Source organism: Stegostoma tigrinum, chromosome 8 (genome assembly GCF_030684315.1).
Source record: "Stegostoma tigrinum isolate sSteTig4 chromosome 8, sSteTig4.hap1, whole genome shotgun sequence".
Classification (NCBI taxonomy): Eukaryota; Metazoa; Chordata; class Chondrichthyes; order Orectolobiformes; family Stegostomatidae; genus Stegostoma; species Stegostoma tigrinum.
Window position 1 is genome coordinate 100383476 of NC_081361.1, and position 27815 is coordinate 100411290.

A 27815-nucleotide genomic window follows, 5' to 3' on the forward strand; every position below is an offset into this window, starting at 1 on the left:
ACTTTGTTATCTCGGATTCTCCAGCATCTGCAGTTCCTGCTATCTCTGAATATAATATCAATTAGCTTCTCTATCAAAATGGGAACAGTATTACCCTTAGTGTCTCATTTTGACAGATAGAAAATTGTTGATTTAGGGAGCGCCGCACAGTCGGAGGGTCAGTGCTGAGGGAGTGCCGTACTGTCAGAGGGTCAGTGCTGAGGGAGTGCCGCACTGTCAGAGGGTCAGTACTGACGGAGTGCCGCACTGTCGGAGGGTCAGTACTGAGGGAGTGTTGCACTGTCAGAGGGTCAGTACTGACGGAGTGCCGCACTGTCGGAGGGTCAGTGCTGAGGGAGCGCCGCACTGTCAGAGGGTCAGTACTGAGGGAGTGCTGCACTGTCAGAGGGTCAGTACTGAGGGAGTGCCGCACTGTCACAGAGTCAGTACTGAGGGAGTGTCACACTGTCGGAGGGTCAGTACTGAGGGAGCGCCGCACTGTCGGAGGGTCAGTACTGAGGGAGTGTCACACTGTCGGAGGGTCAGTACTGAGGGAGTGTCACACTGTCGGAGGGTCAGTACTGAGGGAGCGCCGCACTGTCGGAGGGTCAGTACTGAGGGAGCGCCGCACTGTCAGAGGGTCAGTACTGAGGGAGTGTCGCACTGTCAGAGGGTCAGTACTGAGGGAGTGCCGCACTGTCAGAGGGTCAGTACTGAGGGAGTGTCGCACTGTCGGAGGGTCAGTACTGAGGGAGCGCCGCACTGTCAGAGGGTCAGTACTGAGGGAGTGTCGCACTGTCAGAGGGTCAGTACTGAGGGAGTGTCGCACTGTCAGAGGGTCAGTACTGAGGGAGTGTCACACTGTCAGAGGGTCAGTACTGAGGGAGTGTCACACTGTCAGAGGGTCAGTACTGAGGGAGTGCTGCACTGTCAGAGGGTCAGTACTGAGGGAGTGCTGCACTGTCAGAGGGTCAGTACTGAGGGAGTGCCGCACTGTCACAGAGTCAGTACTGGGTGTGAGAGATCCTCCCATTTTGAAGAAGACCAGGGGAATTTTCTATTTATGCCTGCCAATATTCTCAAACAAAAGATCTGTGGATAATCACGTTGCTAAGTTGTTTGCGTTTGCTGTGCCCCCTATTGGTCACTGTATTTACATATCAGTGACATAACTTCAATGATAGTAGGAACTGCAGATGCTGGAGAATCTGAGATAACAAGGTGTAGAGCTGGATGAACACAGCAGGCCAAGCAGCATCAGAAGAGCACGAAAGCTGACGTTTCTGAAGAAGGGTTCCGACCTGAAACGTCAGCTTTCCTGCTCTTCTGATGCTGCTTGGCCTGCTGTGTTCATCCAGCTCGACACCTTGTTATGTCAACTAAACTTCAATACTCTTTTTATTTTGGAAAATCCTGATGCTGGGTCAGGAGCTATACAAATGCAAACTTTCCTTGCAATAACTTTAAAGGTGACTTGCCAAAAAATGTCTAGATATGGGCCTTTCATATTCAATCTATTTATCAAGTGTGACTTTCAGTAAGAGTCTGATGTTGCTCCTGCAGTTTGAGTGGTGCTCCCCTTCCCTGACAACCCACAGAAAACTCCTCCAGGTCTTACCTCTTGACCCTTTGTGCCCTGGGGTCCTAATGGTCCTCTGTCACCTGGAGCTCCCTAAACAGTTAAACACACACACACACAAAAACAAAGCATTATAATAAAGACCTTCAGACTTGGATAAAATTATTATTACTTCAGACTGTCAGTTACATAAGGGAAACATAAGGAATTAAACATTTTTTATTTGTGTTTTGTCTCATTGAATATTCTAGAGCCTTGATAAACATAGAAAGTAAGACCAAGAGGAGGCTATTCAATCTTTTGTACCTACTGTGCCACTTAATGACTCATCAGATGGCCACCTTACCTCCACATGCCTTACCCCCAACCTTTCACCTTACACCTTTGAGTGAGTGCAGTGGAGTGAATGGTGTTTCTCATCGACTCAGACACCCAGTTAGGGACCTGTGTGATGATGCCTGCTGTATTGAGAGCCTCTTCAGCCGCTGGATAAATGTTGACCCATGTCAGAGAATGTGAGGGAGGGGGGCCGGCCGAATGCTACGGTCACAGGACTAATAATCCAGAAGGCACGGGTACTGCTCTGGGACTCGGTTTCAAATCCGGCCATGCCAGATGGTGAAGTTAGAATTCAGTTAAAGAGAAATGTGGAATTGATTAATGATTCATCAGGCTAAACCCACCCAGTTCGCCAATGTCCCTCAGAGAAGGAAATCTGCCATCCTGACTCAGTCTGGCCTACATGTGATTCTATGTTACCCAATGGGCAATTGGGGCGGAGAAATAAATGCTGACTGTGAGGGCTGCCCATGACAAAAAATGGCCGACAAAAACCCCACCAAGATTTGCAGGACACGTTCAGCAGAAACTAGAGAGAGTCGGAAAAACTTGTGTTCTCAGCACAGGAAAACAACAGCTGTCTGTCTGGGAGATTGGATGTGTAACATGGAGCTCCATCCTAAGATAAGGAGGTTTCACACCACTTAGTTGTTTCTCTTAAGTGTTTTCTAACCAATTCGTTAGAACATTATATATAGAACATTACAGCACAGTACAGGCTCTTCGGCCCTCGATGTTGTGCCGACCTGTCATACCGATCTCAAGCCCATCTAACCTGCACTATTCCATCTACGTCCATATGCTTGTCCAATGACGACTTAAATGTACCTAAAGTTGGCGAATCTACTACCGTTGCAGGCAAAGCGCTCCATTCCCTTACTACTCGCTGAGTAAAGATGAGTAGGTTTTAGTTAAGGTTCTTCAAGATCATAGGTACTGTTTCCAAATAAATTATAGATTTAACACACACAAATATAGAAATCAATTAAAAAATTAGTAAGAAAGGTTTAAAAACTAATTCCAACTATTGGAAGGGTGGTCTCTCTTATCTCTTGTCAAGGACAGCAGCTAGAAGAATACACAGATACAAATGTCGTAGTAGAGAGATAAGGGTCACTGGTCACTTTGCAGAGTTCAACTTCTCACATCCTAAAACGGTCCAATTAGATCACAGCAACAAGTAATTACTAGTACAGAGTGATGTACTAAAATCCCAATCGTAATCGTACCAGAATAATAGCATAATAATAGTTGTATTGGAAGATTGGAGGGAGGCAAATGTTCCTCTTTTCAAGAAAGGGAATAGGGAAATCCCTGGAAATTACAGATCAGTCAGTCTTACTTCTGTGGTCAGCAAGGTTTTGGAAGGAATTCTGAGGGATAGGATTTATGACTATTTGGAAAAGCATAGCGTGATTAAAGGGAGTCAGCATGGCTTTGAGAGGGGCAGGTCATGCCTTACAAATCTTATCGAGTTCTTTGAGGAGGTCATGAGACAGGTTGACGAGGGCTAAGCAGTGGATGTGGTGTACATGGACTTCAGCAAGGCATTTGATAAGGTTCCCCAGAGCAGGCTCATTTATAAAGTCAGGAGGTATGGGATGCAGGGTGATTTGGCTGTCTGGATTCAGAATTGGTTGGCTGACAGGAGGCAGAGAGTGGTTGTAGATGGTAAGTTTTCTGCCTGGAGGTCAGTGCTGAGTGGTGTCCCACAGGGCTCTGTTCTTGGGCTTCTGCTCTTTGTAGTTTTTACAAATGACTTGGATGAGGAGGTTGAGGGGTGGGTTAGTATGTTCGCTGAAGACACAAAGGTTGGAGGTGCTGTTGATAGTATCGAGGGCTATTGCAGGCTTCAGCAAGACGTTGACAGAATGCAGAGCTGGTCTGAGAAATGGCAGATGGAGTTCAACCTGGATAAATGTGAGGCGATGCATTTTGGAAGGCTGAACGTAAATGCTGAATATAGGATTAAAGGCAGGATTCTCGGCAGTGTGGAGGAACAGCGGGATCTTGGTGTTCAAGTGCATAGCTCCCTCAAAGTTGCCACCCAAGTGGATAAGATGTTAAGAAAGCATATGGTGTTTCGGCTTTCATTAACAGGGGGATCGAGTTTGAGCCGCGAGGTTATGCTGCAGCTCTACAAAACCCTGGTGAGATCACACTTGGAATATTGTGTCCAGTTCTGGTCGCCCTATTATGGGAAAGATGTGGAGGCTTTGGAGACGGTGCAAAGGAGGTTTATCAGGATGCTGCCTGGACTGGAGGGCTTGTCTTACGAGGAGAGGTTGACTGAGCTTGGACTTTTCTCAATGGAGAAAAGGAGGAAGAGAGGTGACCTGATCGAGGTGTACAATGTAATGAGAGGCATGGATACAGTCGATAGCCAGAGACTTTTCCACAGGGCAGGACCGACTGCCACAAGGTGTCATAGTTTTAAGGTGTTAGGAGGAAGGTATAGAGGAGACGTCAGAGGGAGGTTCTTCACCCAGAGAGTTGTGAGCGCATGGAATAGTTTACCAGTGGTAGTCGTGGAAGCGGAGTCATTAGTGACATTTAAGTGACTGCTGGACATGCACATGGACAGCAGTGAATTGAGGGGAATGTAGGTTAGGTTATTTTATTTTTGGATTAGGATTATTTCACAGCACAACATCGTGGGCCGAAGGGCCTGTACTGTGCTGTACTTTTCTATGTTCTATGTTCTATAATTGGATAACCCAGCATGAATGAACCAATAGTATACCGGGGGGAGGGGTTATGTGGAACCAAGTTAAAGCAACATGAACATATATAAAAGGCAATTTGCTTGTATTAGAGTCAGAGGGTCATTGACTTTCTTCCGATCTGAACCAAAGGCTAAGGGGGCGATTGAGCCCTCATGTCAAGATCAGGTTCTTTGGCCTCTCCCTGTATTATACTTTGATTTACCACTCTCTCGGTGCTGTGGCACTCAGTATGTAAGCCTGTCTCTGAGCCATGGCACAAGTGAACTTGTTAACTGCAGTAAGTAGGCAGCAGGCAGAGTTGAAGCTGTGGTAACAAAGGCAATAGGCTGCTTCTAAACAAAGACCTGTGCTAATAGGCAAGCATAGGACAGGTCACAGGCCAGACTTAATTGAGGCATATAAAATAATCAGAGGGTCAGATAGGGTGGATAGGGAGAGCCTTTTTCCTAGGATGGTGACGGCGAGCACAAGGGGGCACAGCTTTAAATTGAGGGGTGAAAGATATAGGACAGATGTCAGAGGTAGTTTCTTTACTCAGAGTAGTAAGGGAATGGAACGCTTTGCCTGCAACGGTAGTAGATTCGCCAACTTTAGGTACATTGAAGTCGTCATTGGATAAGCATATGGACGTACATGGAATAGTGTAGGTTAGATGGGCTTCAGATCGGTATGACAGGTCAGGACAACACCGAGGGCCGAAGGGCCTGTACTGTGGTGTCATGTTCTATGTTCTAAACTTACTGGTGCAGAGAACACTTAAAAAGAGAACACTGCAAAACTAAAAAAAAACTAATTTATTTTATATAATTAACTAATTAGAGATGGCCGGTCAAGTGATGTGTTGTGGCTGTATGATGTGGGAGCTGGCTGATCCCAATGAGAACGGCAGTGACTACATCTGCAGCAGGTGTTGGCTGCTTGAGGAGCTCCGGCTCAAAATTGATGAGCTGGAATCCGAACTCCAAAAACTGCAGCACATCCGAGAGGGGGAGAGATACCTGGATGCTGTGTTCCAGAAGGCAGTCACATCTAGTAGATTAACTCATGTTAATTCGAACGGCGGGCAGGGTCAGCAGTGTGTGACTGTGTGAGGCAGGTAGAGGGACCCTGCAGACAGGAAACATAGGAGCCGTCGCCCTTGACATTGTCCCTTAGGTATGAAGCACTTGCTCCCTGCATGGATGAGGAACAGGGCTGCAGGAAGGATGAGTCAACTGACCATGGCACCATAGTCCAGGAGGCCATTCAAGAGCGGAGAGCTAAAAGACAGATTGTACTTGCAGGGGATTCCATCATCAGGGGAATAGACAGTATCCTTTGCAAGCAGGATAGGGAATCCCGCATGGTGTGTTGCCTGGCCGGTACAAGACATCTCTGACCGGCATGAGAGGATACCTGAGAGGGAGGGGGAGGATTCAGATGTTGTGCTCCATGTAGGTACCAACAACATAGGCAGGACTAGGAAAAAAGGCCTGTTTTGGCATTATGAAAAGCTAGGAACAAAACTTAAAAAACGGGTCTTCAAGGGTCATAATCTCTGGATTGCTGCCCTAGCCACGTGCAAATTGTCAAAGGGAGGCGAGGATCAGGGAAGTAAACACGTGGCTAAAAGAGTGTTGTGGGAAAGAGGGTTTCCTTTCCATGGGGCACTGGCATCAGTTCTGGGGCAAGAGGGATCTATACCGCTGGGATGGACTCCACCTGAACAGGGCCAGGTCCAGTGTTCTGGCAAAAAGTGTAAATAGGGTGGTGAATAGGACTTTAAACTGGTAAGTAGGGGTGAAGGGAGGAGTGTGCGTACAGGGAGAATAACACTTAATGTAAGACAAAGCAGCAGGTTAGCAGGTGACAAGGAAGCTTCAACTCCATTGAAAATTAGGAAAAAAGCTAAAGGGAAGGAGAACTCAAGAGCTGTTAGTAATGGAGGTGATAGGACCCAAAAAGGTGTAAAAACTGGCATAAGGGCACTTCATCTGAATGCTTGGAGCATTTAGAACAAGGTGGATGAGTTGACACTGCAAATCATGGCAAATGGGTATGATTTAGTGGCCATTACACAGACATGGTGGCAGGATGGTCATGACTGCGAGTTAAATATCCAGCGGTATCAAACTGTTCAGAAAGACAGACAGGAAGGTAAGAGAGGTGGTGTCGCTCTGATTTTTAAGGATGATATCAAGGCGGTTGTGAGAGATAATATATGTTCTACTGAACAAAAGGTTGAATCCATTTGGGCAGAAATTAGGAATAGCAGGGAGAAGAAGTCTCTGATAGGTATGGTCTATAGGCCACCAAATAATGACATCGTGGTGGGACGGGCAATAAAGATAGAAATAGCTAATGCATGTAAAAATGGTACAGCAGTTATCATGGGGGATTTTAATCTACATATCGATTGGTCAAACCAGGTCGGTCATGGCAGCCGTGAGGAGGGGTTCATAGAATGCATCCATGATAATTTCCTTGAACAATATGTAATGGAACCTACGAGGGACAAGCTATCCTAGATCTAGTCCTGTGTAATGAGACAGGAATAATTAATGATCTCACAGTTAGGGATCCTCTCGGAGGGAGCAATCACAGTGTGGTCGGATTTAAAATACAGATGGAGCGTGAGAAGGTTAAATCCAGTCCCTATGTCCCGTGCTTAAACAAAGGTTACTATGATAGGATGAGGAAGGAGTTAGCCAAGGTAGAAAGGGAGCAAAAATGTTATGGTGGATCAATTGAGGAACAGTGGAGAACTTTCAAAACGATTTTTCACTCTGCTCAGCAGAAGTATATTCCAGTGATAAGGAAGAACTGTAGGAAAAGAGAGCCAGCTATGGATGTCTAAGGAAATAAAGGAAAGTATCAGATTGAAAAAAAAACATACAAAAAGCAAAGAATAGTGGGAAACTGGTAGACTGGGAAATCTTTAAAGGCCAACAGATAGCCACAAAAAAAGTTGTACAGAAAAGTAAGATAGATTATGAGAGTAAACTAGCTCAGAATATAAAAACAGGCAGCAAAGGTTTCTATAAAAATGTAAATCGTAGAAGTGCGGCGAAGGTAAACATTGGTCCTTTAGAGGATGAGAAGGCCAATTTAATAACTGGGTATGAGGAAATAGCCGAGACATTAAACAGTTATTTCGTGTTGGTCCTCACAGTGGAAGACGCAAATAACTTGCCGAAAGCTAATGGCAAGAAGGTTATAGCAGGTGAGGCCCTAGAAACTATCAGTATCACTAAGGAGGCAATGCTTGGCAACCTCATGGGGCAAAAGGTAGACAAGTGTCCTGGCCCTGATGAAATATATCCCACGGTAGTGAAAGAGGTGATGGGGGAAATAGCAAATGCGCTCGTAATTATTTACCAAAATTCACTGGATTCTCGGGTTGGAAAAAAGCCAATGTGATGCCACTGTTTAAAAAAGAAAGTAGACAAAAAAGCAGGTAACTATAGGCCAGAGATAATGGGAACTGCAGATGCTGCAGAATCCGAGATAACAAGGTGTAGAGCTGGACAAACACAGCAGGTCAAGCAGCATCAGAGGAGCAGGAAAGCTGATGTTTCGGGCCTAGACCCTTCTTTAGAAATGGGGGAGGGGAAGAGGGTTCTGAAATAAATAGGGAGGGGGGCGCGGATCGAAGATGGATAGAGGAGAAGATAGGTGGAGAGGAGACAATCAAGTTAAAGGGGTGGGGATGGAGCCAGTAAAGGCGAGTGTAGGTGGGGAGGTAGGGAGGGGATAGGTCAGTCCAGGGAGGATGGACAGGTCAAGGGGACAGGATGAGGTTAGTAGGTAGGAATGGGGGTGCGACTTGAGGTGGGAGGAGGGGATAGGTGAGAGGAAGAACAGGTTAGGGAGGCAGGGATGAGCTGGGCTGGTTTTGGGATGCAGTAGTGGGGAGGGGAGATTTTGAAGCTGGTGAAATCCACATTGATACCATTGGGCTGTAGGGTTCCCAAGCGGAATATGAGTTGCTGTTCCTGCAACCTTCGGGTGGCATCGTTATGGCACTGCAGGAGGCCCAGGATGGACATGTCGTCTGAGGAATGGGAGGGGGATTTGAAATGGTTCGCCACTGGGAGGTGCAGCTGTTTATTGTGAACCGAGCGGAGGTGTTCTACAAAGCGGTCCCCAAGACTCCGCTTGATTTCCCCCATGTAGGATTGAAAGAGAAGCTTTTGAGAGTGAGGATGAGTTCAACTAAGTGGATGAGGGTGGTAGTGGAGGGGGACTGGTCGGGCCTGCAGGACAGGAAGCAGAGGGCCTTTAGGCTATCTGTAAGGGGAACGCAAGTGTATAGGGACTGGATGTTCATGGTAAAGAAGAGGTGTTGGGGAATCAGAAGTTTGAGAGATGGATCTGGCAGATAAGGTTAAAGATAATCCCACCAGGTTCTACAGCTATATTACGGGTAAGAGGGTGTCTACAGAGAGAATATGTCCCTTAAAGATCAGCATGGCCACCTATATGCGCAGCCACTAGAGATGGCGGAGATATTTAATGAATATTTCTCTTCAGTGTTTACTGAGGAGACAATCATGGATGCGAAGGAAATAAGGGAAACAAGTGGGAATGTTTTGGATCGCATACATATTACCAGAGAGAAGGTGTTTGCAGCCTTAAAGCACATTAAGGTGGATAAATTCCCTGGGCTTGATCAAGTCCATCCTCAGATGTTGTGGGAGGCGAGGGAAGAAATTGCAGAGGCCCCTGCAGAGAATTTTGCTTCATTTTTAGCTACTGGTGAAGTTCCAGAAGCCTGGAGAGTGGCTGATGTTGTTCCATTGTTTGAGAAAGGTAGCAAAGACATGCCAGGGAACTACAGGCCAGTGCGCCTGACATCAGTGGTAGGGAAGTTATTGGAGAGGGTACTGAGGGACAACATTTGGACAGTCAGGATCTGATTCAGAATAATCAGCATGGAGTTGTGCACATGAAGTCATTTCTGACAAATGTTTTAGAGTTTTTCAAACAGGTAACCAAGAAGATAGATGAGGGTAGGGCAGTGGGTGTTGTCTACATGGGCTTCAATAAGGCCTCTGTCAAGGTCCCAGACAGCAGCCTAGACTTGAACATTAGGATCATATGGGATCCAGGGAGAGCTAGCTAATTGGATTCTAAACTGGCTCAAACGGTAGGAAGCAGAGGGTGATGGTTGAAGGTTGTTTCTTGGACTGGAGGTCTGTGACTAGTGGTGTGCCGCAGGGGCCAATGCTGAGGGGCAACTTCTTCACACAATGGGTCTGTTTCCATGTGGTATTACTCTATGACACTAAATGGAAGTTTTGGTGAGAGCACCAAATTGATAACTTTTTCTGGGTGATGTTTGTGACCTTTGTCTTACTTTTTAAAAAAAATTGAATTTGATGCTTATCACTGCCTGAGGCATTGGGACCCTATGGGGAGAGATAAATCAAACGGCATCGGTCTTTTGATAAGATTATGTGAGGGTCAAGCTTGCACCAGGTCTCAAACATATACACCTACTTGACAAAACATTAGTGGCTTGGAAAAGCACAAGAACATTGTTTAAACAATAAGACATTGATGCGTTATCCATTGAGAAACTGACTTTAAAACAATGAACGTAGGGAAAGGGGGTTAAAAATATCAAGATGAAGGTGTGATTGGCTGTTAAATAAAAATGCTACAGAAGTGAAAGGGCCCATTGGATGATATACAAATATCCCATCTTGACTTGTCGTATGATGCATTTACTCCAGTGTTTAAACCCACAGGTGAAATTGTAATGTGTTAGGACAGTTAGCGTTTGTGAAAGAGGGCTGAGCTGAGGCTCAGATAGCGTAGGAGTCCATAATAATGACAGCCCATGCCCCAAAAAAAGTGGGGGGGGAAGCATAAGTTGAAGATAAATCCTGATGAATATGCTGTAATTTGTTAACTGCAGTTTCATGGCATGTTACAGCTCGAAGTGGGTTACTTGTATGTGGAAGTAGTCCCACTAACTGATACAATCATTCACAAAATTGGCAAATTAAGGCAACATTGAAGAAGTATCCTCAAGATGGGCCCAGATGAAGAGAGCTAGAGAAGCTTTGAGTACATGCATGAAGTTATTTTACAGTTACTGGGTGAGGTAATCTGTGGATAGAAAACTGGAGGATAAAAAAAACCACACACAAATTAAGGAACCTGAATCCGAAATAAACTAAATTTTAGATCAAGTTATGTAAATAGATTAACTGAAAGAGGAAAAGAAAGTATAGATGATATTCTGATCATCACAGTCTGGTGGCCTTACTGGACAAGGGAAGAACTACAAGCAATATCAGACAGCCGCAGAGCCGAAGGGGAGTCTGTGTTACTCGCAGCGGATAAACATGGCCAGGTGATTAGGGATAAAGTAATAAATGTGGCCTGGACTGTTGGTGAAGGAAGGGAATGTGCATGAGCCTGTGAGAGGGGTTGAAGATAGAGAGAGTGGCGGGAATGTTGAGGAACCAGCAGAAGGAGACAGTGTTGGAGTTGTTGCTACAACAAAAAGTATGAGGTGTGTCCTGCATTGCTTGGGCAGCAGTAGAAATGGAAGGGAAGCTTGATGGCCAGACAGCAGATTCCTGGGCAACATTCATCCCAAGTAGCAGAACTAAAAGCACTTACTGCTGTCCTCCCTGCTGGGAAAAGGACATAGAGTTAACATCTACACAGACAGCAGGTATGCCTTTGGTGTGGTCTCTGAAGACATCATGGTGCAGACAAGGTGAGGTTATATTACTGCAAGTGGTAGTGTAAATCAGCATGAGACCCTTGTCAGGGACCTGGTGGCAACAGCAATTGAACCACAAGACACAGCAATAATTAAAACTAAACCTTACAGAAGAATCCAGAGGATCTAGAACAGAGAGGGAACAAATACACAGACAATACAGGAAAAGCAATGTTAGAACATGAAGTGATAACAGTAGCAACTGTGGAAAAAAACAAGAAGCTAAAAATAACGAATGGAACATTTTAAGTCTACAAGCAGCAACTTGTTTAGGAGGAAAAAACCAAATACATTAAAGATGAGGCAGTGTTAGGAGCAGGTGATATTTAGAGGAAAGGGAGGTAGGTGATAGCTCCCACATTCTGTCAACAGAGCCTATGGATCTTTACCATAGATTAGCACATGTAAGGAGGGAACAAAATGACACAGCTAGTATCTAACTGCTGGTGGAGACATAGCGAAATGTTGTTGGAGATGTACTGCATGTGCCCAGACAGAACCAGGGCAGGCAGTTAAAATCAAAATGAGCCATCAGCCCCGTCCCATGGGGACCATGGGAACACATCCAAATGGACTTTATATAACCACTACCACAAAGTCAACCTAAAAATTTCCGGTTGACCAGTTTACCAGATGGGTGGATGCCTTCCCCACTAAAAACTGGACTGCAACCTCGGTGGCAAAAATATTAGCAGCTGAACTAGGGCCCAGGTGGGAAGTTCCCCTACAAGTAGACCCAGACTGAGGGATCCACTTTACAGGAAGATACCTGAAGGAAGATTGTAAATGCCTGGGAATAACACAGAAGTATCATATCCCCTACCACCCACCAAGCTCAGGTATAGTAGACAGAATGAATAAAGAGCTGAAAAATGCTCTGACTAAGGCAATAGTACGAAGAGTTAAATGGGCTGTATCTTTACCAGCCATTCTGATGGCCCAGAGAGCAACAGTCTCAAGGAACACTGCACAAACATCCTTGGAGCTCGTGATGGGAAGAGAAATGACACTTTCCCAGGACCTAATTACTAGAGGAGCAGAAATTCACTAACAGCCGGCTGGTCTGGTATGCACTATCTCTCTCTAACACAGATTAAAGGGGCCCTCTAATGACATCATCACCATCTGCATCACCAATAATTGCCCAGGAGCCAGGGCCTTGAAAACAGACGAAGGTTGCATGTAAATGTGCATGATCTAGTCGTGCAGTCGCAATTATAATTAAGAATGACACTTATATTAGTGTAACCATAAAAACACTACTCTTTTACGGGCTCCTCCCGATTTTGATCCCACTGGGAACAGATGGGCATGTGGTAAAAGGGCACTTTATGTGAACAGATTTTTATATATGTATTAATGTCTCCAGTTGTTTGATTTGTTCACACATTCCCATGCATTTAAAGGGCGGTATCCTTTGGAGATCCATTGCTTTTAATGGATCTGAAGTAGCAGAGCGGATTACTTGCTAGAATGGATTACTTGCCAGAATGCATCCCTAATGGCTGACAAATCTTCTGCAGAGACTGGGTTATATTTGGTGGACATTAGTGGTGCCTGAGGCAAGTGGGAATGAGGAAGGCTGGTACAAACCCCAATTCAATACCTCCTATCCACCACCACTTGTTACCCATTACCAACCCATCATGGGTAGGAAGACTGATTGCTTTGATTAGATCTGAGCCGAGGGTTGATCTGCAGGTGCAGTTGTATTCAATATTTTAATGTCACTTTGCCTACATCTAAACTTAATTTTACCAACCTGATGTCAGCAGGGGCTTTTAATCCCTTCTGGTTTTCTGATTATGTGTACAATGGCACTTACTTTGTGTGCGCTCACAAAGCATCAGCATGGCTAACGTCATCTTAGATAGAGTCACGTTACCCTTGGTTACGTGGTGCCATTTGTATACATCATCCTTCCTGGAGGGATCACTGAGACAGTACAAACATGCCATCATAGAAACAGAAAGATTCTTTGTTGCCATGTTACCGTGGTATGATGTAGCCAAGCTAGCTAGAGTATCTATCAATACGGCAGCTATTCTAGAACAGGTAGCAAGTGACATCGCTCAGGCCCTTGGTAAGATTAATCGTCATCTAAACCACTGCATTATGGAACAGGATGGCACTTGACTGGCTACCAGCAGATAAAGGGAGTACATGTGCATGAGATTAGATTAGATTCCCTACAGTGTGGAAACAGGCCCTTCGGCCCAACAAGTCCACACCAAACCCTTGCAGCATCCCACCCAAACACACCCCACTATAACCCACATACCCCTGGGCACTACGGGCAATTTAGCATGGCCGATCCACCTAGCCTGCACATCTTTGGACTGTGGGAGGAAACTTGAGCACTCAGAGGAAACTCACGCAGACATGGGGAGAATGTGCAAACTCCGCACAGACAGACACCCGAGGCTGGAATCAAACCTGGGTCCCTGATGCTGTGAGGCTGCAGTGCTAACCACTGAGCCAACGTGCCACCCCAGTAGGTAGAGAACAAAAAAAAGAACAAGGAAAATTACAGCACAGGAACAGGCCCTGTGACCCTCTAAGCCTGCACCAACATGTTGCCCATCACAACTAAAACCCCCTCTACCCTTCCAGGGACCATATTCCTCTATTCCCATCCTATTCATGTATTTATCAAGATGCTCTTTAAAATTCGCTGTAGAATCTTCTTCCACTACCTTCCCCAGCAAGTTCCAGGCACCCACCACCCTCGGTGTAAAGAAAAACTTTCCTCGAATGTTGTACAAATATCCCAGACAACTCTGAGGAAATTACCAATTTGGCTGATCACATTCACAATGGAATAATCAAGCTTAAACTAGCGCCAGTCTCAAATCTATGGAGTTGGGCCATGGGGTGGCTGGTATCCCACTGCAGGATTCGTGATCATTGTTAGTATCACTTTTGTCTTTTGTGCCACATTTAAATTGTTCAAACATTGCAGGCAACAGCTGTTGAAACTAGAAACAGCAGTTCGACTGCTGCTTGCACAGTCCTATATATACTAGAATCCAAGCACAAAGAACAAGCCAACCCCACCGTTATTACAGGAGGAGACGGGATCAAACCGACCAAAGAAGGACAAGAAATCATCGCACCAAGGAATGTTAACCCTGAGAGCATTGTTTAAAAAAAAACAACTGTTTTAGAAAAGAGACACTCTTTACATATATTCTAATTTTGAATGAATTATTATTTTGTGCTGACAGTCCTGCAGCCTGAAGGGATTGATAGGGAATATGAAGGAAGAGACATCAAATATAGACCGTGCCTGACTTGAAACTCACAGCAGAGAAGTGAGAAAGACGGCAGTAAATACTGGAATATCTCCGTAGTTTAGGTAGTGTTCCTACGGTCATTATTAGGCCATGGAACGATACTGGGGAGCGTAAGGGCTGCCCATGAAAGGACAATGTAAGATGGTCAACAAAAACCCTACCAAGATTTGCAGGACACGTTCAGCAGAAACTAGAGAGAGTCGGAAAAACTTGTGTTCTCAGCACAGGAAAACAACAGCTGTCTGTCTGGGAGATTGGATGTGTAACATGGAACTCCATCCTAAGATAAGGACATTTCACACCAATTAGTTGTTTTCTAACCAATCTGTTAGAATATTATGAGTAGGCTTTAATTAAGGTTCTTCAAGGTCATAGGTATAGTTTCCAAATAAATTATAGATTTAACACACACATATATAAAAATAACCTAAAAATTAGTAAGAAAGTAAAAGCTAACTCTATGTAATGGAAGACAGCCTCTCTTATCTCTTGTCAAGGACAGCAGCTAGAAGAATACACAGATACAAATGTAGTAGAAGAGAGATAAGGGTCACGGTGATCACTTTGCAGAGTTCAACTTCTCACGTCCTAAAACGGTCCAATTAGATCACAGCAACAAGTAATTACCAGTTCAGAGTGATGTACTAAAATCCCAATCGTAATTGGATAACCCAGATGAATTAACCAATAGTATACCGGGGGGCGGAGTTATGTGGAACCAAGTTAAAGCAACATGGACATATGTAAAAGACAACTGGTTTGTATTTGAGTTAGAGGGTCATTGACTTTCTTCTGATCTGAGCCAAAGGTGAAGGGATCAATTGAGCCCTCACGTCGAGGCCAGATTCTGGATGGTCTTTGGCGTCTCCCTGCTTTATACCAGTAAATTGCTTGGATAAACTACCATGTGCCTGAACTCTACTGTCTCCCGAAATTTATTGCCTCTGAAAGATCACTCCTGCATTGGCCTAGTCAATGACACCCTGGCCCAAAGAATGAATTTAAAAATTTCCTCCCACTTCCTACAGACAAAGGGGGTGGCCATGGGCACTCGCATGGGCCCCAGCTATGCCTGCCTCTTTGTAGGTTACGTGGAACAGTCCCTCTTCCGCACCTACACAGGCCCCAAACCCCACCTCTTCCTCCGTTACATTGATGACTGTATCGACGCTGCCTCTTGCTCCCCAGAGGAGCTCGAACAGTTCGTCCACTTCACCAACACCTTCCACCCCAACCTTCAGTTCACCTGGGCCATCTCCAGCACATCCCTCACCTTCCTGGACCTCTCAGTCTCCATCTCAGGCAACCAGCTTGGAACTGATGTCCATTTCGCCCACCGACTCCCACAGCTACCAAGAATACACCTCCTCCCACCCACCCTCCTGCAAAAATTCCATCCCCAATTCCCAATTCCTTCGCTTCCGCCGCATCTGCTCCCACGATGAGGCATTCGACTCCCGTACATCCCAGATGTCCGATTTCTTCAAGGACCGCAACTTTCCCCCCACCGTGGTCGAGAACGCCCTTGACCGCGTCTCCCGCATTTCCCGCAACACATCCCTCACACCCCGCCCCTGCCACAACCACCCAAAGAGGATCCCCCTCATTCTCACACACCACCCCACCAACCTCCGGATACAACGCATCATCCTCCGACACTTCCGCCATCTACAATCCGACCCCACCACCCAAGACATTTTTCCATCCCCACCCTTGTCTGCTTTCCGGAGAGATCACTCTCTCCGTGACTCCCTGGTTTGCTCCACACTCTCCTCCAACCCCACCACACCCGGCACCTTCCCCAGGAACCGCAGGAAGTGCTACACTTGCCCCCACACCTCCTCCCTCACCCCTATCCTAGGTCCCAAGATGACTTTCCATATTAAGCAGAGGTTCACCTCCACATCTGCCAATGTGGTATACTGCATCCACTGTACTCGGTGTGGCTTCCTCTACATTGGGGAAACCAAGCGGACGCTTGGGGACCACTTTGCAGAACACCTCCACTCAGTTCGCAATAAACAACTGCACCTCCCAGTCGCGAACCATTTCCACTCCCCCTCCCATTCTTTAGATGACATGTCCATCATGGGCCTCCTGCAGTGCCACAATGATACCACCCGAAGGTTGCAGGAACAGCAACTCATATTCCGCTTGGGAACCCTGCAGCCCAATGGTATCAATGTGGACTTCACCAGCTTCAAAATCTCCCCTTCCCCCACCGCATCCCAAAACCAGCCCAGCCTGTCTCTGCCTCCGCCTCCCTAACCTGTTCTTCCTCTCACCCATCCCTTCCTCCCACCCCAAGCCGCACCTCCATTTCCTATCTACCACCTCATCCCACCTCCTTGACCTGTCCGTCCTCCCTGGACTGACCTATCCCCTCCCTACCTATACTCTCCTCTCCACCTATCTTCTTTTCTCTCCATCTTCGGTCCGCCTTCCCGTCTCTCCCTATTTATTCCAGTTCCCTCTCCCCATCCCCCTCTCTGATGAAGGGACTAGGCCTAAAACGTCAGCTTCTGTGCTCCTGAGACGCTGCTGGGCCTGCTGTGTTCATCCAGCTCCACACTTTATTATCTCGGATTTAAAAGAAATCTGTTGGCCTCAGTATCACACCATCCCTATTACGACCATCCCACCACTGGTGAGAGATCACGGTGGCTCCATCAATGGTGGTGTTCTTCCTGCTCTCCCACCTTTAACACTGCTGATGGCAGAGTGTACAATCCAGACCTTCCTTTCTCTCTCTCTCCCCCTACAGAACAGCCTGACCTTTTTCAGGGTCTTCAGCATTCTCAGTTTCCCTGCAATGTGTGGTCAGGCATTTCATCTGTCAACGTACCTTTGTGCCTTGTGGCCCATTCGGACCTGGTAAACCAATGTCTCCTGGGAACCCCTTGAAAAGAAAGAAAAATAGTGACCATGATATAATGTTAAAATCAATCAATATCATCATTCATTTTCACATCGTCATTGGAAGTCTCACCAGAATGATAAATCGCAGTTAATTTAAGAGGACGGGTTGTACAGCCTAGTTTTGCTTTCCCTTGAGCTTAGAGAGTTACGCTGTGATATAACAACGTTGCTTAAGCTGATTAAAACCCCAAAGGTTTGACAGAGAGAGTCTATTTTCTCTGGGGAGTGGGGGGAAAGTCCAGAGCCTCTAGATCTAAGACAGGCCATTCGGGGGAAGGCAGGAAATACTTTGCTACACGGGCATGGGGACATGTCACCGTCTCTGTCAAAAAGGGGGAGGCAATGGCCCAGTGGTGTTATCACTGGACTGTTAATCCAGAGACCCAGATAACGTTCTGGGGACCTGGGTTCGAAACCTGCCACGGCAGATGGTGGAGGTTAAGCTCTGATGAAGGGTCTAGGCCCGAAACATCAGCTTTTGTGCTCCTGAGATGCTGCTGCGCCTGCTGTGTTCATCCAGCCTCACATTTTATTATCATGGCAGATGGTGGAATTTGAATTCAGTAAATATCTGGAATTAAGAATCTAATGATGACTGTGAATCCGTTGCTGATTGTCAGGAAAAAAACCCATCTGATTCACTAATGCCCTTTAGGGAAGGAAACTGCCGTCCTTATCTGTATAACAAAGTGTGGGGCTGGATGAACGCAGCAGGCCAAGCAGCATCTTAGGAGGGTAAAACCTGATATTTCAGGTCTGGACCCTTCAGCTTTTGTGCTCCTAAGGTGCTGCTTGGCCTGCTGCTTTTATCCAGCTCCACACTTTGTTATCTTGGATTCTCCTGCATCTGCAGTTCCCATTATCTCTGCCATCCTGACCTGGTCAGGCCTATATGTGACTCCAGACCCACAGCAATGTGGTTGACTCTGAGGTGCCCTCTGGGCAATTAGGGATGGGCAATAAATGCTGTCTGGCCAGTGACGCCCACACCCCATGAATGAATAAAAGGAAAATAAAGTAAAAACGGAAAGAACTGTAAATGCTGTTAAGTCAGAATAAAAAACAGAAACTGCTGGAAGAGCTCAGCAGGTGTGGCAGCATCTGTGGAAAGAAAGTAGAGTTATCAGTTTTCAGAGAAATCAGAATTGAGGAAGGGTCACGTGACCCTAAACAATAACTCTGATTTCTCTCCACAGATGCTGCCAGGTGTGCTGAGCTTTTCCAGCAACTTCTGCCTTTGTTTTATCAAAAAATGTTTCATCTGGAAGTGAATGGAAAATCTCACGAATGAAGACTGTAGCCCAATGGTTGCTTTTAGCTGGCTACCCACCCTCCCCCTACTCTTAGCTCTTATTATCATTCATTTAGCGCTTCTTCAGTCCTGACCTGCTATCTGTAATCTCTTTGTTTGCCTACCCCTTTCATGTAATTCTCTGCTTATCTCTCCCCTACCCCATCCCTACCCCCCAACTTTGTCTTCAGCATAAATACAACGTCTTCCTAACAGTTCCGAAGTTAAGTCACCAGATTCAAAATAGTTCCTTCCTACTTTCTTTCCACATGGGGTTCCCAGACCTGTTGAGTTTCGCCAGCAATTTCTGTTATTGACCAAGATTGAAAGATTTTTGTAGAAGGGTCAATAGATAAGAGATAAATTCCAGATTAGGTTACAAATTCTTTTTGAATGGCAGACCAGGCTGGAGGGGTTGAATGGCCTCCCCTTGCTTGTACGTTTTCAGCAAAGTAATTTTTGAAACAAAATGAGTTGAACTGCACAACTTGATCAAAAGAATTGCTGAGTGTGTGGTTCTGTTCTGCTTAAACTGCAGTCAGCCTGAATCAGGGCTGTGAATGCACACTGCCAGGTCCCCTCTGCATGCCCCACCTCTGATTTGATTCAACTCTGGTGATCAGATGTAAATCAGAAAGAAATTTCAGACAGAAGGACACAATCTTCCCGGCTAAAATTCAAATCCAACATTTATCCAGCTCCCCCAGTGTCTGAGGAACTTGGGACGATGCTGTTCAAATTATCAAAAGTTCTGGAACTACTTGAGAAGGATCTGGAAGTATTTAAATTTCAAGCGCTTTTTTAAAAATAATGTAACATAAACACCAATGGCACACATGTGTGAGAAATATACAAAGCAAATATTTCCCAGTATCATCCACAAATGTTTTCCTTCCATTTAACCTTATGGATAATAGGTTTAAACACCCCATCTGTGTGATGTGAATCTAGGCAGTGATTCAGGGCATAGGAGTATAGAGACTGGGATAGGCCATTGGGCCCATCGTGTCAGTGCTAGCTCTGTGACGAGTCCCACTTTCTCCAGTTTTCTCCCACAGAGGCCGTTTGTTGTAAGAAATTGAGCCATATATAAGCCAGCATTTTCCACATTGTGGAGAACAAGTGAAACGCATAAAGGTACCATAGTCTCATAGGCTGCTGTCTCATTACAGAGAGACAACTGTTGGTTGTTTAAACTTTTGGCCACCACACCTCAGGCAAGGGGAGAGGTTGAGAAGGTATAACCTCCATTCTAACCTCAGCCAGGGTGGGAACTGAACCTATGCATCACAAACCACTGAGCTAACCAGTGTTGCCACTCCTGCTTACAAAAAACCATTTATAAGAATGATCCTAGGGATGAAGCCTTGTCATACGAAGAGCAGTTGAGGACACTAGGTCTGTACTTGATGGAGGGTAGAAGGTTGAGGAGGGGAATCTCACTGAAACTTACAGAATGGTGAGAGACCTGGATAGAGTGAATGTGGAGATGATGTTTCCACTAGTAGGAGGGACTAGGACCTGAGGGCACAGCCTCAGAGTGAAGGGATGAGCCTTCAGAACCGAAATATGGAGGAATTTCATCTGCCAAAGCATGGTGAGTCTGTGGAACTCATTGTCACAGAGGGCTGTGGAGGCCAAATCATTGAATCATATAGGTTCTTGATTGACAAGGGGATCGAGGTTTACAGGGAAACAGCAGGAGAATGGGGTTGAGAAACACATCAACCATGAGTAAATGGTGGAGCAGACTCAATAGATCAAATGGCCTAATTCTGCTCCTATATCTTATGGTATTACTATGTAAACTGACCTCAAGCTCAATGAAGGAGGAGCGCTATCCTGTGATTGGTATGCCTACCATTTGATTGAGGGATTTGAACGGGTCACTGATGTTGTGTAAACTACCAGGCCTTAGATATAGAGGATGTTAGCAAGTGCTTAGGGTTAGGACAGGCAGCTGCCACTCTCAGGTGGATGGCGAAGACCCAGGGAAGAGGTTCCTAACACTTCAGCAAGAGAATTGGATAGTTCCTCAACAGCCTACTGAGGTCAAGAGACAGTGAGCCAACTGCACCTGTTCTGGAATGTGAGAACCCAGGCCCCTCACCCTGTCACAGTTCATACCCTGTTTCTATCTAATTATCCTCATGTTTCATTCTATACTCCTGTAATCCTATACTTCAGTACACGTTGACAACATTAGACTCTTAATTCTGGATTATTATTGAATTCAAATTCTAATATCTGTCATAGCAGGATTGAACCCAGGTCCCCAGAACATTATAATAAAATGTGAGGCTGGATGAACACAGCAGGCCAAGCAGCATCAGAGGAGCAGGAATGCTGCTTGGCCTGCTGTGTTCATCCAGCCTCACATTTTATTATCTTGGAATCTCCAGCATCTGCAGTTCCCATTATCCCCAGAACATTACCTGGGTCTCTGGATTAACGTGACAACAAACCTAATCCTAATTCTAATAAACTAACCAAAAATTACTTCCAAACCATCAACTGCCTGCTGTAGCTGCTTCAGGCCCTGAATCCCAAAATCTAACACCGTTTAAAATATTGGTCCAATTCCATATCAATAGTTATCATACAATTTGCTTCAAATGCCTTTGAAGGCAGTGTGTTCCAGATATGTGTTTATTTATCAATTGCCTGACTAACTGTGCAATGATTGCCAACATGACTAAACTGAACTGAACTTTGTGCTTTGGGCATGGGGGCTACAGGATATCTGAATGAACCGCATGAACAGGCTGCTCACACTCTCGAGCCAGCTCCACCACTTAATAAGATAATTATAACTAGAGAAGGTGATGGCCTACCAGTGTTACCGTTGGACTGTTAATCCAGAGACCCAGGTAATGTTCTGGGGACCTGGGTTCAATCCTGCCATGACAGATATTAAAATTTGAATTCAATAATAATCTAGAATTAAGAGTCTAATGTTGACCATGAAACCATTGTTGGAAAAGCCCATCTGGTTCACTAATGTCCTTCAGGGAAGGAAACTGCCATCTTCACCTGGTCTGGCCTGCATTCCTGCTCCTCTGATGCAGCTTGGCCTGCTGTGTTCAGCCAGCTCCACGCCTTATTATCTCAGAATCTCCAGCATCTGCAGTTCCTACTAGCTCTGATTTTATTGTGCTGTCGATCTCTGCAGCTGCCTGGGGCCCAGGCTCCAAAACTTTCTGTCCAAAACTTTTATTCATTCACCAGACATAGGCATCACTGGCAAGACCAGCATTTGCTGCTCAGCCCGAACTGCCTTGGAGAAGTTGATAGTGAGTCACTTTCTTGAATACAACTGAGTGGCTTGCTGAAGCAAGGGCAGAAATTGCTGGAGAAACTCAGCAATTCTGGCAGCAAACAGAGTTAATGTTTTGAATCAGTGACCCCTCTTCAGAACAGCCATGTGGTGGCCAGTAATGATTCGCGTCCCATGTTAAAACCCTGGAGAGAGTTCAAAGGAGATTTAGTAAAATGATGCAAGGAATGAGGGATTTCGGACACAAGGAAAGACAAGAGAGATTCGGCTTCCTCTCCTTGGAGCAGAGAAGAATAAAGGGGGACATTATTGAGGTGTTTAAAATTATGAACAATTTTGACAGAGTGAAGAAGGATATTCTGTTTCCATGAGTCAGTAGATAGGGATGATAATTTCAGGATTATCAGTGAGGCAGCTAGGAGTGTGCTGAGGGAAAGATGTTAGGATTGGAGCATTGTTAGGTTGTTAGGATTTGGAATGCATTGCCTGGGAGAGTGACAGAGGTAGATTCCATAGGAGGTTTAGACTGCGAGCTGGATGTAAATTTGGAAGTGATTGCATTAGAGGGCTTTGGAGATAGGGCTGAAGAGTGGGACTAGCTGGGTAGCTCTTTCAGAAGCTAGTACAGACACGATGAGCTGAATGGCCTCCTTCCATACTGTAACATTATATGATTAGTTCAGTAACATAACTGCACTGTTTCCATACCATACCCTCAAAGTGGTCATGTACTTATGTTGAAAATGCTTCATACTATATTCATTACCTGCCACCATGTGGCTATTATCCACTCCTGCATATCATGAAGTCCATTAAACTTAAGAGCCAAGATTAAGTTCATTTGTTTGAGCTTCACAGAAGCTCAGACTTTCCTGGGAGCTCATCCTCTGTCTCCCTTAAACCTTGTTCCAGGAAAAGACAAGATTTCCATATGAATAAACTCAGACTGTTATTAATAAACAATTAAGACATTGCACCCTTGGCATGCATTCTGTTAATTTTAACAAGGTGGGTTTGGCATGAATAAATGTGGAGTTTTACAAATACGTCAGGAGATGTCAGGCTTTGGTGTACATCTGCAACCTATTTTGTAAAAATAGCACGATTACCAGTTCCAGGCATTAGCCTATAAATTGCCCATTCAGTGCAATTTTCTGGGAGTTTATAAAAGTCATGAACAGAGTTCCATATGTGCACAGGGTTGATGAAGAACAGCACAGTGAGATGTACCATGTTTCTTTTGCAGTGTATGACTTCTTGACTCCAGAAGTGAACAGCAAGGATTGGTACTGGGTTGACTGCTTAATGTCATTTATATAAAAATGATATGGATGTGAACGTAGTAGATATGGTTAATACGTTTGCAGGTAACATCAAAATTGGAGCTGTAGTGGACACTGAAGAAGGTGATCGCAGAGTACAACTGGACCTTGATCAGATGGGCCAGTGGGCTGGGGAGTGGCAGGTGGAGTTCAATCTAGATAAATGTGAGGGGTTGTAGGACTTATACACTTAATAGTAAGGTCCTGGGGTGAGTTGCTGAACAAAGAGGCCCTTAAGTGCAAGTTCATAGTTCGTTGAAAGTGGAGTCCCAGGTAGACAGGACAGTGAAGGCGGCGTTACGTATGCTTGTTTTGATTGGTCAGTGCATTGAGTACAGGAGCTGGGAAGTCACGTTGCGGCTGTACAGAACATTGGTGAGGCCACTGTTGGAATGTTACATTCAATTCTGTCTCTCTCCTACAGGAAAGATGTTCAGCTTGAAAGAGTTCGAAAACATTTACAAGCATGTTGCCAGGGTTGGAGGGTTTGAGCTATAGGGAGAATCTGAATAGGCTGGGGCTATTTTCCCTGGAGAATTGAAGGCTGAGAGGTACAGAGGTTTATAAAATCTTGAGGGGCATGGATAGGGTGAGTCAATGTCTTTCCTAGGGTAGGGGGGACAAAACTAGGGGGCATAGGTTTAAGGTGAGAGGGGCAAGATTTAAAAGGGACCTAAGGGGCAACTTTTCCCACACAGAGGGTGGTACGTGTATGGAACAAGTGGCCAGAAATGTGGAGGGGTTTGGTACAATTACATTTAAAAGGCATCTGGATGGGTGCATGAACAGGAAGGGTTTAGAGGGATATGGGTCAAATGATGGCAAATGAGTCTGGATTAATTTAGGATGACTGGTTGGCATGGACATGTTGTACAGCTCTACGAATCTAAGCAACAGGTCAACCATTTTTTAAATTAAATTCATGTGGGCATCACTGGTAAGGCCAGCTTTCATTGCCCAGAGGACATTTAAGAGGCCACCACATTGTTGAGTCATATGCAAATTGGTGTAGGTAAGAATAGCAGATTTCCGTCCCTAAACAACATTCATAAATTAGTTGGGTTTTTACAACAATCGACAGGGGTTACATGGTCACCATTATGCTGGCTTTATCTTCCAGCTTTTTACTCAATTCACATTTCACCTCTGCCACAAAACCCATATCCTCAGAACTTCAGAGACAGTAAAAACTGCAGATGCTGCAGTCAGAGTTAACACCGTGTGGAGCTGGGGTGAGGCGGGACACCCCGATACATCAACTTTCCTGCTCTTCTGATGTTGTTCTGCGGAACACAGTGGACCAGGCATCAGCCTGGGGTCCTGATTACTAGTGACATCACCACAACACAGTCTCTGTCTACTTTTCATTGTATGACTGTCTGCATTTGTTGATTCATGATTAGTATCTATTGCACACAAATGGCCTCTTTATTAATTTGTTTGATATTGATACAGCTGCATCTATTATCATCGTCCATGTGGAATGGATAGCTACACAGTGCTGTGAGAGGACTGGGGGGGGGGGGGGGGGGGGAGAGAAGGGGGAGACCATGCAGAAGGCAGTTCAGAAAAGGTTGACTGGATTGCAAACTGGAATGGATGAGGAAGGGTTAAACAATCCGGGATTATTTCCATTGGAGTTTAGACAAGTGAGAGGTGACTTGATCAGAGAGTGTATCAGATCCTGAAAAGTGGTTGTGGGAATTGTTCTCTTGTGTACCAAGTCAGATCTGGGGAGAGATAACGGGAACTGCAGATGCTGGAGAATCCAAGATAATAAAGTGTGAAGCTGGATGAACACAGCAGGCCAAGCAAGTCCGCCTCCCCCTCGCTCCCTATTTATTCCAGAACCCTCACCCCATCCCCCTCTCTGATGAAGGGTCTAGGCCCGAAACGTCAGCTTTTGTGCTCCTGAGATGCTGCTTGGCCTGCTGTGTTTATCCAGCTTCACACTTTATTATCTCAGATCTGGGGAGATCCTGTTTAACATGAGGGGGTTGCCTTGTAGGACAGAGATGAGAAGAAACATTTTGTCTCAGAGGGTTGTGTGAATTGGGAACCCATTGCTTCAGAAGGCGATGGAGGTGGGTCACTGAGTCCATTTAGTAACAAAATCTGCCTTCCTCAACTTTAATAAGATCCAAAGTGGCTGGAAATGTAGAATTTGAACAGTCACATTCTTACTGAATGGTAATAGGCTGAATGGTCTAATTCTGCTGTTAATTTGTATGTTTGTGAGTTCTTAACTTCTGCTCCTAGAAGTGGGAAGATTGGAGGTGGGAAGCTAGTTAATTCAACTGAGTGGAACATTGGAAAAACAGAGGCCATTCAACCCATTACACCTGCTCTGCCGTTTAATACCACCAGAGAGTCATACAGCATGGAAATAGAGCCCTCGATCCAATTGGTCCATTCTAACCAGGTTTCCCAAACTGTACTAGTCCCACTAGCCTGTATTTGGCCCATAGCCTGCTAAATCTTTCCTATTCATGTACCTGATGAAACATTTTTTTCTGGCTGACTGAATGCTCCAACTCCTCCTCCCATACTATCCCCATTACTGTTTATACCATAAATATTTATCAACCTCTACTTTAAATATACTCAAAGACTGAACTTCCTCAGACCTCTGAGGGCAGAGAATTCCAAAGGTCATCCTTGTCAGGAAAAAAACCAATCCTGATCTTGGACATTAACCACATGCTCTTTATGATTCAAAGGTGGCCCCTGGTTCCAGATACCCCTGAACCAGGGGCAACATCTTACCTGCAGCTACCCTGTCTAACACTCCAACTTTTGTTGGTTTTAATGAGGTCATCTCTCATTGTTCAAAATTCTGGAGAATGCAAGCCCAGTTCGCCCAATCCCTCTTCGTAGGATAGTCCCACCATCCCCCTAGGAACACATGTGGGAAAACTGACATCCAAAATCCACCGCCATTATGCCTTCTCTGGAATCAAGTTCAGGGCTGGAAAGGTAAGGTCCATGTTGACCTTTCAGTCCTTTCGTGGCCCTGAGCCCTAATCATTACCATTACAGGGCCTCAGACAGCTGAGATTACATCAGTGGTCAACTGGGAGGGCAGCTCAAGCGAAGGAGTAAACATCAGTCAGGGGAGTGCCTAGCGAGACCCCTTGCTCTTCCGGCATCCTTGACCCTCTCTTCCAGAAACTTCCACCCAGAAACACTGCCTTCAACATCTTACCTTTGACCTGGGTCCTCAGCAATCCTGGGACCAGGGAGCCGAGGGGGATGGGGGGTGGTCCCTTTCAGCAGCAGCCTCAGCCCTCCGCATGGAGATGCTAACCTCCGATTGGCTGGCAGCACTTCTGTCCCCAGGGTCTTAATTCCAGCCTGGGGCAGTTGGGTGGGCTTGCCAGTGCCTGATTGGGAATAGGATCAAAGGGCCTCCTTTGAAAAAGGCAGCAAGGATCTCTCACCACTAGCTGTCCAGCCAGCAACTGGGATGCTCAGCATTATCCAGCGACAAAGAAGGAATGGTGCTATGGTTCTGTCATAACCCAGGAAAGACCAACCAGAAAGGATCCTCATTTATTGTTGGATTCCAACATAGAGCCACTGCCCTGGGTCTGCTTTGTAAGTGGCTCAGTAGGGCAGGAGAGCCTGTTACCATGGAGCTCATACTCAACAAGGTCCACGAGGAGATTAATTAGTGATTCCCCATGGGTCTTGTAGGGGTAATAACAATTTCCAAGCATGTCAATAGCTTGGAGGGGAACTTTCAGGGGGTGGTGTTACCATGTATCTGCTGCCCTTGTCCTTCTAGATGGAAGTGGTCGTAAGTTTGAAAAGTGCTGACGGAGGGGCCTTGGTGAACTTTTGCAGTGCATCTTGTAGATAGTACACACTGCTGCTACTGAGTGTCGGTGGTGGAGGGAGTGTGATGCTTGTGGATGTGGTGCCAATCAAGCGGCTGCTTTGTCCTGGATGGTGTCAAGCTTCTTGAGTGTTGTTGGGGCTGCCCCCATCCAGGCAATTGGGGAGCACTCCATCACACTCCTGCCTTGTGCCTTGTAGAGTCACAAGTTGGGTGATGATGAGATAAACATTAATTTTTTTAAGCTCCGCTTTGTATCTTCATATCAAACTTTTCTCTCTACTATTCCAAGTAAACCATTTAACACGAGATCACAACATCATTCTCACATCAACTCATATCAGCCTCCTGCCATTAAAGCTGTGTTGCAAACAGCAACTGTAACAGAAGCTGTTAACATAAATACAGAGAGATGGAAAATTTAATCCAGATCTTTCTTCGCTAAACTAAGTCCCCAAAATAAGTTGTTGGAGGTGCCTGAGCTTCAGTTTCTGGCTGTATATCGGCAGGAAGTCCTTGTTTCTGGAA

At 45.6% G+C, this 27815-nt stretch overlaps 1 protein-coding gene across 4 annotated transcripts in view; it reads right to left on the minus strand.

Moving 5' to 3' along the window:
• Positions 1–27815, minus strand: part of LOC125456638 (collagen alpha-1(XXIV) chain) — a 373921-nt gene that overhangs the window by 129012 nt on the left and 217094 nt on the right. For all 4 annotated transcript variants that reach the window (XM_059648175.1, XM_048539953.2, XM_059648174.1 and 1 more), the window contains 2 exons: positions 17486–17539; positions 1598–1651 (listed from right to left, as the gene is read on the minus strand). In XM_059648175.1, coding sequence (XP_059504158.1) covers positions 1598–1651; positions 17486–17539 — 108 coding nt within the window. The remainder of the gene's footprint in view (positions 1–1597; positions 1652–17485; positions 17540–27815) is intronic.